This window comes from Typopeltis vanoorti, chromosome 18 (assembly GCF_054136105.1).
Source record: "Typopeltis vanoorti isolate ZY-2024b chromosome 18, IOZ_Tvanoo_1.0, whole genome shotgun sequence".
Lineage (NCBI taxonomy): Eukaryota > Metazoa > Arthropoda > Arachnida > Uropygi > Thelyphonidae > Typopeltis > Typopeltis vanoorti.
The window spans coordinates 49,867,511-49,881,884 of record NC_143566.1 but is presented as its reverse complement, the minus strand read 5'-3'; the positions used below and the strand labels follow the sequence as shown (position 1 = coordinate 49,881,884).

The 14,374-nt window shown below is 35.0% G+C and overlaps 1 protein-coding gene across 1 annotated transcript in view; it reads left to right on the top strand.

The window, feature by feature from the left end:
* LOC150096658 (uncharacterized) overlaps positions 1 to 10,880 on the top strand; it is a 78,615-nt gene extending 67,735 nt beyond the window's left edge. The window contains exon 4 of the mRNA XM_090408521.1: positions 9,151 to 10,880. Within this exon, the coding sequence (XP_090264647.1) occupies positions 9,151 to 9,225 (75 nt within the window). The 3' untranslated portion in view covers positions 9,226 to 10,880. The remainder of the gene's footprint in view (positions 1 to 9,150) is intronic.
* The last annotated feature ends 3,494 nt before the right edge of the window (positions 10,881 to 14,374 follow it).

The window sequence follows — 14,374 nt, the reverse complement described above, 5'->3', positions numbered from 1 at the left end:
AGCTGCTTCACGTATGACACGGGCTGGTATACCATCCAATCCCACAGATGTATTGACATTGAGTTTCTGTAATAGACTAGTTACCTCTACTTCATTCATCACAATTCCAGTATAAGCTGTTGGTTCTTCCATTCCTGCAATGTCACCACCTGGATGATATACTCTTGCAAAGTGCTCGTTCAGTAATTCCACCATATCGACTGATTTGGTCCCTACCCTCAGCATTTTTTAAAATCATTCTGCCATGAACATTTTTCCTTTTACTTGCAACATATTGAAAAAACTGTTTGGGATTCTCTTTAGCCTGCATGGCCAATATTCTTTCATAATCCACTTATATCAAACAGACCACTAATTTTATTTGAAATTTCTGTGATGTTCAAGTTTTCTTGAAATGGATTATTGATAAAAGACACAATCATCTAAGTTTTATTAAAATCTTTAAATCTTGAATTTATTTCTTCCTCGACTAATTCTATTTCACGAATAAATTCTTTTAAATCATAGCGAAGCATTTCTTGATTTTGTTCAAAAAATTTTAATAAATATGGGAGATGTCTAAATTCGTTGTCATTTATATTTTTCTTTAATAAAAGTAAGTATTGTTGGAAAGTTTTTATTGAACTTAACATGTCAATTAAATTTTTATCTCTACCTTGTAACTCTAAATTTAAATTGCTTAATTTCGTACAGAAATCTACTAAAAATGATAAGTGTAACAACCATCTTTTATCACTCAATTGTGGATAAATATCTACTTTTTCATCAAGAAAATTTTTTATATCGTTAATTAATACAAGAAATCTTTCTAAAAATTGACTTCTGCTGAGCCAGCGAACATTATTGTACAACAGAAGTTTCCTTTCATCATCTTCCTGTAATTTAAATAACTGCCATTGCAGGACTTTTCCTCGAACAGAATTTACAATTTTAAATGTAATATCCAAAACATCTGTGGAGCCTGTGGAGCTCAATGGATGTGGCATTTGCATACCACGGTGCTTGGCCGCACGAAGGAACACTTGGTTTCGAGTCTAGTTGGCGACTAGAGGAAATTTTTCTAAGCCTTTTTTTCAACCGGTTCCCGAGTTAGTCAATCTCTCGCACAGGCGAGCGGGTTTTTCCTCCCGGAAACTCGGGTTTTTCATCCCGTAAACTCAAGAAAATTGACCGTAGAACCCACATTATTTCAGACATTAAGTATATTGTGTTAGGGACCACGAGATGGCGGCACATTTGAGCCGTCTCTCTTCACTATGTACCGCTTAATTAGTAATAGCCTTGGGCCATCTATCTCTGATTGGTACCAGTGGAGATTGAGCTGCCCACTCAGTCTCCAAAAGTTAGATAGGGCTAAATGGCCTCGCCTACTCCCCGTATACGGGAATAAAAAGGCGTTAGCTGATTTTTTTTTTTTTAAATCCAAAGCATCTTTTGTGTTTAATCTTTTACTACACAGTACTTGTTGGTGAATAATACAGTGGTACATTGAAAAATCTGGATATTTGTCATCGTTTTTACATAATGAAATGAAGCCTGATTTATTACCTATCATTGCAGTAGCACCATCATTAGTAATAGACACAAGTTTAAAAAGCAGAAGTTTGTGTTTCACAAATTCATCAAATGCCGAAAAAATGTCTTCTCCCCTAGTCCTTCCCAATAATGGTATAATTTTCAAAAGTTCTTCTTTACTTGAATAATCTTGAAATACCATGCGAATAAATGCCATTAACTGAGCAATATCAGTGAAGTCGTTTGATTCATCAAAATGTAATGAAAATGCAACACACTGGTGAATGTCAGGCATTAACCTGGCCTGGAAACTTTTCTCCGGCAATTGGAACTCTTCCTTTCGGCAATTTGAAACCTTGTCTGCAGCCTAGAAGTGGTCTCTCTCTCTCTCTAGCGATGTCTCGAACTGAGAAGTTCTTTTCTCGAAGCGGGAAACTCCTCTCTCAAGCAATGTGGATCCAGGCAGTCTCTGACGGTGACTCTGGACCGGGCAGCCTCCTCTCTGACAGCAATTCTGTAACCGGGACCCTTTCTGCTTGCTTCAGTCCCTTTTTATTAGGCCTCCTCTGAGACCTCACATGAAGTTTGGCAACCTCCAAAGAATCGGTATGAGTCTTTCATCTTAAGTTTCAAGTTCGGCATGCCTTTTGTTCTTCTCCGCTTTCTTTTGATTGTAAGTTGCTGGCCATCAGAAAGTTGTTTGAACTCTTTCTGACTGACTTCGAAGATGTTTACACTTAGAGCCTGCAAGCCTTTCTCATAAATACAAGTTTCAATAACAATCTTTCTAATGCCGCCATGTACAGCTTCAGAGACAAAAACATTGCCTTTGTTTTTAACACTCTAACATATTCTTATTAAAGCAGTATATACAGTTAGCTTCAAAAGAGTTATTTACAAAAACATCTAATACAAACTATACCGAGACAAACAAAGTTTATTTTTTTCAATATTCACATGGGACTTGAGTAAAAAATCGATGCAAATGTGCTTTGGAATATTTAATATTTAAGCTACAATCGAGTTTTTACACTTTGCTTATAATCATATTCACTTGGCTCTCTGTTTGACTTCCACTGATCCAAATTAATTCATTTACCCGGACTTATAAGAAAATTACTGATTTGACAATTTTAACGAAAAATGAATAAACAATAGCAATACACTTAAAATGAATTAAAAATAATACAAAATAATGATAAAATATGTTTTCAGTTTGAATTAAATTTGCAAGTAAGGAGGAATACACAAGAGATCGACCAAAAATCGCTCCGCGATCGACCGGTGTTGATCGCGATCGATGGGTTGAATACCCCTGCTCTGTACAAATGCCAGAAATATTAGGGTAATGAATTGGTGGCATTAATAACCTTAGCATGTGCAAAGATTGTTGAGATCAGTGAAATGTAGTGGATAGAAGAGGATATCCTAACAGAAATAGAAGAGCACAGAATATTTTGGCAGAAGAGGAAGGATAAATGGAGTATTATTTGTGGTGAGTGGAGATCATTTCCTTTTAAACTCAGAGTGGAGTGTTTGGATGGAATTGGTGCTAATGGTTTTAAGAACATAGGGTAGGAGATAGAGGCAGGGTATGCTATTTAGTGGGATACTACTATAAACCACAGAACATACAGGATGATTAGGAAATGTTTAGGTAGATAACTTTTGGAAAGTGCAAAGTGAGTGATTGTTAATTGCTTGTTAGTTAAAAGCTCCCATAATGGGAGTTTTTAACTGCACTAGTATAAATTTCACTAGGATTTCTGGAATTCTTGCAGAACAAATTGTCTCTCTGGCAATATATAATAAAGAGAACATGAAGTTCAAGAGGATCTAACTATAACTGAGCTGTCATCCATGCCCTTAGTTGGTGAGAGTAACCGCATATAATCTTCACTTGGGAGATGAATAGACATGCATAGGTATGAAGGAATTTATGTGGAATTATTATTATTGCTACTACTCTGTGACACCTCCAAGGAATCCAAGGACTCATTCTGGGAGGGCACTCTACCTTATGTCCTCATCAGGTAGACATGAAAGAGGAAAATAGTGACAGTGATTACACCAGACAACAAAATTTTGCAAAAGTCATGCCCCCAGATTGATTTAGTCATTTCGTATAGATTTCGAGCTGCTGAACATGAATATGAAAATGCAAAATTGTCTACGGTTTGTGAGAGATCTGCAATAGTTTCTTATATAATAGAGTAATACGTACTTATCACGTATATACTGGTAAATGTCCACTTCTATGTCTGATGGCATTTTGCCTGTCACTTGTACAGCTGCTCAGGATCATCTCTAGTGAGCGTTCAACAGTAGTCAGCTAACATGGAAGTGGACCACTTCTGGTTTAGTTTCTCCATTTTGAAATTTCCTGATGGCAGCATTCACCATGCTCATCACTAATCATGCCATAGTTGTTGGGAAAGGGAAAGAAATCCAAGTGAGAACAAGTGGGAATGAAGCAAGCGTATTTTTAAAGACATATTGCAGCCAAGTTTGTGATACGGAGACTAGTCCTCAACCTGTTCCTTGTAGTTTTCTGCCCTGACATTTCTGAGGAAGTTAGGTGACACCAGACAAAATGCTTCCTAACCTTTTTTTTTTTGTCCTTATCACCCTGTAGCAGGTCATCGAACATCTCATCAATGAAGAGTGCTTGGATCTGAGGACCCACAAAAACTCCCTATTTAATTTTTGCTTTACTGAGTCGAGGAAATTTGTCAGCCAGGTACTTAAACTGACCCAGTCTAGTCCATGGCTTTTACAAAGTTTTTTATCAGACCGAGTTTGTGTCGGCAGTAGCAGAATTTTATGCATTACTGTCAGTGCTAGGTGTTGTACATTCTTCTCCTCCAACCTTCAGAGATTTCCTCAGAAGCCAGTCTCTCTCTTCACATAGTGCAAAGTCCTTGCTTGGCTGCCCCATTCACACAAAAAATCAGCAGCACTTTGTATATCCCAGCTGTCGACCCATCAAAACAAACCTTCAAGTCACCACAGATGCTAGCCGTACTTGCTGTATTCAAGACAGTCCAACAGCTGTTTTAGGTTGTAAGTTTCTTTTAATAGACTGCATATCCAACTGGAATGGATGGAAGCTGGTTTCCATTATGTGGCAACACTGCCTTGAAATTCAGTTTCGACGAGTCTGTGAATAGTTGCTATTTGTGCAGGTCATGTTTGATTCAAAGGGCATTCGTTAGGTGATCTACATTGTAGCAGAATACAAGGTCATCTTCCTTTCAGAAGTAGGGTGCAAACTGCTCATGATGAGTGTGAAACAAAATCACTCGGACATCTTCCTTGAAGATTCCATTGTAGAAGTCTTTATCCCAGTTACTCTGCTTTGGCCTTGGTCAACTTCACATCGCAAACAAGATCATACAGTTCTTCTTGAGTGAGAATGTGGTGCAGATGATGCACTGTGGACAACATATGGATCATCATTAGATGCTGAAGGCTGAGGAGAATCTGACATTGGTTCACCTCCATCCTCATCCTCTGAATCAGTGGAAAATTCTTTCGGAGGTTCAGGAATGGGAAGTCCTTAGCCATTCAGAACTGGTCGGAGAGTAGATGGTATATTTAGGTACACTATTGTCCATTTCTTTTTCCTCATGATGCCTCCCAAAACAGGCGATACTGTGCAGAAGTAGCAGTCATTTGCATGATTGCTTGGCTCCCTCCAAACCATAGGAACAGCAAACGGCATTGACACTTTACCACCTTTCAGCCACTTTGGAAGATTTCTAGCACGTATTGTGTAAGGTCCAGGCCTTTTCCTGGTCCCTGATCTTACATCTGAAATAAAGCTGATATGCCTTTTTCACTAACAGAGTGATGGCCTTTTTCTGGCTTGCAAACATCACTTCTCTACAAATGCAAGTTATTTGCACCACACTGCTTCATAATTTTGAGGCAGAGTGGTGTAAACTGGATGTCGAGACATGTTGCCGTAGGCCAGAGAATGTGGAGGGTGGTGATGAAGAAATGTATAAACAACTTGGATTAGTGAACAAAGGAATCGTAATTATTATGGGCAACTTTAATTATGGCTGGAATTAAAGATTGGAATGAAGAGAGCATTTGACCTGACATTGGTTTGCCAAAATGAATTTCTTGAGTTTTTGAGAGATAACTATCTCAGGCAGCATGTAAAGGAGGGCATGCAAAGATCGAGAGTTTTAGATCTGATCATTTCATCATAGGATGTAATTGTGAGTGGGGTTTTGCACTTTATTCCATTGGTGAGAGTGATCATGAAGTGATCACCTGAATTGTGGCTAACCATATGTGGACTTTGTGAGGAAAGGATAAATGTGGAAGTACAAGGCTGGTGATTATGATAAGCTTAGGAGACAGCTTGGAGCTATAGCATGGAATAAGGAATCAAATGGTAAAGAAATAGATGCTGCTTGGGAACTGACAAAAAATATACATAACAGCATCAATGTGTAAATGTATTCTGAAGGCCAAGAGGTTGAATAAGGTAGGTGTAGAAAAGGTGTAATATCTAGGGATCCCAGATACATTGGAAAAAAATACGGGACACTTATGACTGAGGGTGAAAGTTTAGTATGTGCATCCATCATCTAAAATGGCGTGGGTCAAGCAGACCATTCCGTTCTGTTTAAAGCTGAGCCAATATCATGGCACAAGCCAAAATGTCAATGCACATGTGCACTGTTCTAACGAACTTATCATTGTTGCAGTGTTGCCATCACTCACCTTGAGAAAATAACAACGCATCTACAGTTCCCTGTAATGATGGAGAGCAATGTTTGTAATAGAATAGAAATTGTAACTCATTGATTTTGTTATTCAGTCTTGAACTCTAAAATACAGGACAAAAAGCTGTCCCGAAGAGTTTTCTCGGGACAACGGGACACGTTAGTCAAAAACGGGGTGATCCCGTATTTTATGGGATGTCTGGGATCCCAATGTAGAATGAATGAATGAGGGAGCGTAAGCATGAAATCAGGAAGAAGATACTTTGGAGGCAGTAGAAGAGAACAAGCAAGGAAAGTGACTCTGTAAAAAAAAAAAAAAAAAAAAAAAAAAAAAAAAAAAAGTGGAGTATGAGCAGAAATTGGCAAATCAGGTGAAGAAAATCAAATCAAAAAGATATGTGGCAATTAGAAGGAAGGATGATTATGATAAAATGTTAATGGATGAAAATGGTAGAATGGTAACTGCTGCAGAAGACATTGAGGTATTCAGTGATTTGATTTATAGACGTTTCATCATCATCAGGATGAAATCATGAGTAACGTAAGTGTAGAGGACATAGGAGAGGATGGCTTAATTGTGAGTGAGCAGGAGGTATTTGAGGAAATAAATAGCCTTGAAGTGAATAAGGTGATAGGATTTGATGACATGTCACCATGTGTCTTAAGGGAATTAACATTGGTATGCCTGTTTAATAAGTCTTACAACAGCACAAGTTCCAAGTGAGTGAAAAGACGGTAAAATTATTCCACTGCATAAAGGTGGTGATAAAGCTGTAGCAACAAATTATAGGCCAATCTGTATATCTGGAGTTGTGGTGAAGGCACTAGCGATTGGTGAGAAATGGATTGATAACAGCAGTATTCTCTGTAGTTGTCAGTGTGGATTTGTTAAAGAAAGATGGTTCTTTATTAACATACATATGTACTATAACAAGGTGACAAATACCCTGAACAGGGGAGATGCATATACAGTGGCATACTTGGATTTTGCAGAGTCTTTTGATCGACAGCCATGTGACAGGCTGTTAAATAAATTGAAACTGATGGGTTGGATAACAGACTTCTGAGTTGGATCAGTGATTGGCTGTCTGATAGGTATCAGAAGGTTGTATATGGTGGTGCAGTAACCCTAAAGAGGAAAGAGACCAAAAACTGTGCCACAGGGGTCAGTTTTGGGACCATTGTCGTTCAATTTGTATATTAATGATATTGGGAAGAGAATGCAGAGTTAAGCAGATGTTATGGCCTAACAAGAGGTCTAACAGTTGAAAACATAGAGAGATGGAGAGCAGTTGCATGAGGAATATAAGATCTAGGGCAGGAAAGTGACTAGTACAGAAGGAAGACAAAACTGGAATATTGAGAAGAGATCATCCTGACTAGTAATTTTATTACTAGTTATGGGGAAGGTTCAAGGTTTAGATGTGCACAAGGAAGTGTTTCAAATACTAAATACTTTGGGTGTTAATAAGCCAGTGTGACTGGATCAGATTTCACATTTTTAGATAATATACTAAGGAGATGACAGTAACATTTACCTGAAGTGAGTCTCCTTATTGAAAAATTTCCCAAGGAGTGAAAGGAGGATAAGATACTCCATTCTTTAATGGTGATGGTAGAATGGAGGTGTGAAACTATAGGCCAGTTTATATTTCTTCTAGTTGTTAAAATCTTCAAGAAATCGGTGAGATTGGATATATGAGAGCTTGATAGTCTGTGAGGCTCAGCATGGATTTGTTAAGCGACACTCTTCTTTCAGTAATCTGATTGCCTTTTATAATAAAGTAACAAGATGAGTTCATAAGGGGTTTTGCAAAGACATTTGAGAGGGTGTCTCATGATAATCTGATGTTGAAGTTATAGCATGTGGGTTTAAATATTACCTTTAGTAAATTTATTGGAAATTGGCTCTCTTATAGATATCAGCTGTATGCATGAGAGCAACATCAAAGGAAGTTACAAATGTACTGGCTCAGTACTGGGAACTCTGCTTGGATTTCAGGGTGATATTGAGTTATTTTGATGACAAAGTCTGAGAAAGGCTATTAATGCCAAAGTTGTAGCCCTTCAGGAAGATTTGAATAAGCTAAAAAGTTTGGTAAATGAATACAGATATCAGTAATGCAATGAAATAAGTTCTCGAAATCTGGAGTCCATTGAAAGTTGCATGTTCTATTGGTAGAATAGCAGACAAGGAGGAAGCAAGGGATCTTGGGGTTAATTTGAAGTTTAGTGGAAATATTGTGAAAATGGTGAAGGTAACCTATAGGATTACTGTAATACTGAAAAGGATATTGATCAGCAGAGATAAGAGTGGTGATACTATTGTATAAAGTTGTGATCAGACCACATCTGGATTACTGTGCTCAGATCTGATCACTAGGATTTGAAGGAAATAAATTAACCTTAGAGAAGGTACACAGGCAGGTAACAAAAATTATATGAAGAATGTACAATGTACTTATGATGGACTGCAGAGTTGAGTAGATAAAAGAGGAAGAGGTGATACGATTGAGACATTTAAACTGTTGAGAGGTAGTTACAGGATTGACACTGAGTAGATCTTTTACATATATAGTAGAAGCAAGGACAAGGGGACCATTCCTGGAAGTTGCAAATGGAGATACTGAGTAAGAGGGTGGGAAGTGGCTTTTTTTTCTTCCATGGAAGATGGTTAGAATATGAAATACATTATCTGATTGTGTGAGAGAGAACACTGAAAGAGTTTAAGGAATGGTATGAGACAGTCTATGATAGACTTTTCACAATGAGCCACATGACTCAATGGTGGTCCTGAAATTTCTTTTTTTTTGAAATTTTGTATTTGTGTAATAATAAAAATTGCTTATTAAATTTTTAATATATATTTTTTTTCATCTCTTTTTTCCTCCAGGTATTGGGTATAGTGAATGCTGTCTTGTATCTCTTGAGTGCAGTTTTCTCATTCCGTTCCTACAGAGTAGGCTAAGATGATGCAGTTTTCTCTTAATAGATTATTTTTTCCTCCTATATGGATGATTTTGTGTGCTTGTTGACCTTTAACAATCAATACTACATAAAAGAAAATTTAAATTTTGTTATAAGTGAAACTTTGAAAACATTAATATTTTATGTACATATAATTTTGAGAATGATAACAACCATTGTTTTTGCTATGTCATTAGTCTAGAACTCTAGATAAAACAGATAATATTTGTCAGGCACTGGAGATTTGGAATCTCATTAAAAACTTGCATATTAATTACAGTATTAACATTCTTATAAGCATTTCAACCAGTCATTTGTACTATTTTTTATTTTGACTGACTCAAAATTTTAAGTCAGTACTCCTTAGCATGTGCCTTTCTGCTTCAAATATTTCCTAAAGTAACTTCGTTTATTTCTTTATCTCTTTCTCCCCCCCCCCACCTGTGTTATTGAATATTTCATATGATCCAGGTTGGAGAAAGAGAAAAAATGAAAAAAATGTAATCATTGTGCACATAAGTTACCAGACTGCTATTTTTTGTTTTCATAATATAAACTGTTTATACCTATGCTGTCCATAGTGGGTTCTGTGAGTGCAGTATATGGTCTGATTTAAGAATATTCTTTTTTGTAATTAATATACTGAATAATTTATATATTAATATGAATATATGTTACAAGATATATTAATTTTGTAATTAATATATCTTGCATTATTAGTCTTGTCAAGTAAAACTAAACATGATGGCTCAAGGGTGAAAAATATTATAATACATCTGCCATATTTCCCTATAAAAAGTTTTTATTTGAATTCTGATAACTTTTCACTCTGTATTCACTGGATTTTTCAAATGGGGAGGAAAAATAAAATTTTCCTCCCCATTAATATTAATGTAGAGGAATATATAACCTATAATAAAATTATATATATCATTTAGCATCATACAGCAATATAGCATCATTTATAGGAAGATATGGTTTTTGATATTGGTAGTGGTGTCAAAAACCATTAAGACTATTTAAATTTACCAGCAAGGACCTTCTAACCTTCAGTGTGTTAATAAATTTCATCCAAAGATTGTTGAATATAAAATTTAAATGTGTTTAAATAGATGCCATAAATTTGCATATTTCACAAATTCAATAATTATAACTAGCAATTGTCTTGTATTCCTTGCATCAATTAAGGTCAAACTGTGGCTGACAACTTTTTTTGGATGTGGAAAGGAGAATAAACAGTACTTTTATTACATGAGATGAAAGATATGAGTATCTAAAATCCATTAAAAATACTGATCTCTGTTATGTGACCATCATATTTTGACCAAATCCTTAATTAACTGAGCTTTGAATTGGTTAGTGCATCAACAGACTTCTGATACATCACCATAACTCAGTTAAATGTCTCGGTTAACTGAGAAATCAGACAGATTGCTGTATCAACTACTAGAACAAAAAGATAGAACCTTCTTCTGCTATCTCAGAGGGTCTAACTTCCTAATGTGGGACTACAGTAAAGATTAAAACTTGTCTGTGAGGTGATTCTCACTGTAAAATAAAGCAATTTATTTTTATTTTATTTTGTTTTTTTAAGAGAATGCATTTTTCACTGTATTGAATATTTATGCTAAAGTAAAATACAGATATAAACAAGCATATAATTTCTGGTTAAATATAGTATGTAAATTAAACAGAATTTAGTAAACAGGAAATAGAGTACCACATGCACAGCACAAGGACTGTGAGAGTCAATACTGATGATTCTGTTGAAATTTTCAAATTTTAAAGATTTTAAAGAACCAAGTGACCAAATTTGTGTGCAGTAGTCCATATGGGGCCTATTAATCAAGGCCTTATACAATAGAACCAGAATCTCCTTATTTCTACAAGTCAGTGTCTTCTGCATCATTGCCAGAATTTGTTGTGTTGTACTCAGAATTTTGGCGATGTGTTTTCTAAATTTTAAAACTTTATCCACCATCACCCCAAGATCTTATTTCCTCCACTTCAAACAATATATCTTCACCAAGAGTAAATTCTACATACCATCTTCATTTTCCAAAATTTAAAATCTTACATTTTGCAACATTGAACTGGCATTTCCACACCTGTTTTTATGTGATGCAATGATGCAAAAATTGAGATGAACTATGAGGAATAGAGCAGATGTTCTTCTGGCCTTTCTAGAAGACTTGAATAGCCTGAGTGAATGAACAGGCTATTCAAGTTTTCTAGAAAGGCCAGAAGAACATCTGCTCTATTCCTCATAGTTCATCTCAATTTTTGCATCATTGGCAAACAACTGAATATCCCCATTCAAATCTTCCCCAATATCATTAACATATAGGTTAAGCAGCAATGGCCCTTAAACAGACCTCTGAGACATACCACTAGTGACTTTCCTCTTCCAGGATATTGCTCCCACATATACAACTTGCTGACATATATCTGATTGCCAATCTCCACTCCAATGCACTAGTCTAATATCCAATCCCATGATTTATTGCTTTATTTCATACCAGTCCTATTGAACATAACCCCAAACTAGTGTTAGCTAAAATGTCTACATTGGCACCCTGAGGCAGTTGTTTCTTGTCTGATCTTGTTAAACACCAGTGCCTTTTTATTGACATCTTACTGTAAGAAGTAACATTTATCTCAGTTGCTAAACTGTTTCTTCAGTTCTGAAAATACTTATTTGCAAAAACTGAAACGTCCAAACTTATTTTTAATAAATTGTTAAATATCACAACAGCTGCTTGTAGAACACTGGGATAAACTGTTAAAAAAATTAAAACAATTGGAAAACCTAGACAGATGTTAATGAAAGACCAGTATATTTTCTAGTATTTTCCATACTAAAATTTCCCAGAACTGGTAAACAAATTGAAGTTTAGAAAGATAGTACAGTTATTGTTTCATGTATACATCTATCTGTTGTATTTGTACACACATAATTCTTAGAACTATATGCATATAGTAAAAATAAAATCGTGAATTATTCAATTTGAATGATGTAATATTGGATTGCATTTTACTTCTTATTAGATTTATTCTCTAAGTAAAATAAGTCATTTGTACTTAATGGTTGTTGCTGAATTTTTTTAATAGCAACAAAAAATCATGTTTAACTTAATGTTTGAGTGATCATATTTCAGCATTAGAAACTTGCATAAATATATTCCGTTCTTTTGATTCTTTATAGAGAAAAAAAAAGAGAAAATATATAGCAGTTCATTAATCATTTGAGAAACTTTAATTAAGAAACTATAGCTTTGCTTTTTAAGAATGCATAGTTTGATGCTGGTGTTAATTTTTGCAAAGTGAATTTACAATATAATAGTAATCTGAGATTATTTAATAATTTGTAGGTAATTATATATATATTGTGTGTACTTTTTGATCTTCACTCAACTGTGTAAAATGTATGAATGTCTTGACTGTAAGTTTCAGGTAAATGCATTATAACACTTGTGAGCTCTTTATTACACAGTAAATAAAGATGTGATTTATATATAAATATATACTTAATGTCTAGATTCTAGGTCGTAATGATTTTTGGAACATGATTGTAAAGTTTACTTCTGGTTTGCATAGATGTAATTAATGTTAAGCTTTGAATTTATTTGATATTGTGTGTCCTAGTCTGTTTTTTTTTTTGTGTGTGTGTGTATTATTTGTTCTACATTTTGGCTCACAGCTCATATGAAAACCTTAATTTCATTAGTGAAAATTAGCATATAGTGATATAAGCACAGAGATATATCTGTAATTTAAGTTTCAATCAGTTCACCACCACCCCACCCACACACAACACACCTTATATTAATATTTTTCATACATTTTGTATTATAGTATACATACAGTAGTTGGCTATGGCTATGCATGGGTGTTCGCAAATATTTTCTAAGGTATAAGCCACTTTTCTAGGAAGGAAACAAAAAAAAGTTAAAAAAAAAAAAAACAAGTTTAAAGAAATGTTATTAGTGCTACACATTCATATATAAAATATTAATTTATTGATGATTGTATTTCAAACTGTATGTATAGAAAAAAAGTAATCTGTGGACTGTATTTAATTCAGAAATGCACAACTTACTATCCTGTGGATGCCCATGTGAATAGTCCAAAAGCAGAATAATTTTAATTATTGAGGTATTTTAATATATATACAGCTAAGTTTCCCTAATTTTTATTCCTAAATGACTTACTATGGCAAAAAAAACCCATCGTCTATTAAGCATTTTCAAATGTTTCATACCCAGTTTTTAGTGGCATTTATTTGTTTAAAAAATGAATAGGATATAAAAATTAGGACTTGGCTGTGTACATTTATTAACAGTTAATGTTGTGTTGTGATTCATTTTTTAAGAATTTTGTAAGCACGTGTGTTGGCTCGCCTGGTTGGCCAAGTGGCTAGTGTATCCGCTCTCCAGCCAAAAGGATGTGGGTTCGAATCCTGCCGTGGACATGGATGTTTGTGATTGTGAAGTACTGGAGGTGGTTGTTGTCAGTAAATGGCGTTGGCATAGATGATGAAGGTAGTTGCAGTTGGTGGAAACGGAAAATTATAGATTAGGTGTCCTCCCTCGATGAGTCTTTGGACTCCTTGGAGGTGTTGTATAATAATAATTTAAGTTCAATATGAATTGTTTTTCAAAGGATAACAGACATGTCAAAACGCTTTGTAAGATTAATTTGTGTGAACAGAAAGGAAAAGTATTCTAAAATGTACATAAAGTAGCAAGTATTGGCTTTGCTAAAGTATTTCAATATAGACTTTATTCTAAGATTCTTCCAACACTGGACAATTATCCAGTTTCAAGTTAGACTGCAAATAAAATATTTTTGTATTCTGTATAAAACTGAGTGTACCATGTTAAATTCCACTGCATATTTTCTATGCTGCACATTACAACAAAGGGATTGTGTACATTTCAGGATGAAATATTGGATGGAAAGTATGACTGTTTGGAATTAAACTTACAGAATTAAAATTGATTAAATTATCAATGTTTAATTTTAATATGTATACCTTTCATACGACTATCTCGAATGGTTTCCTAAAGTTTAACTTCATTAGCTCTAGGTGTTTTCATTATATATTGGAACTAGGGGACTCTTGGCACTTGTGGTGCCCCCCCCCCCCC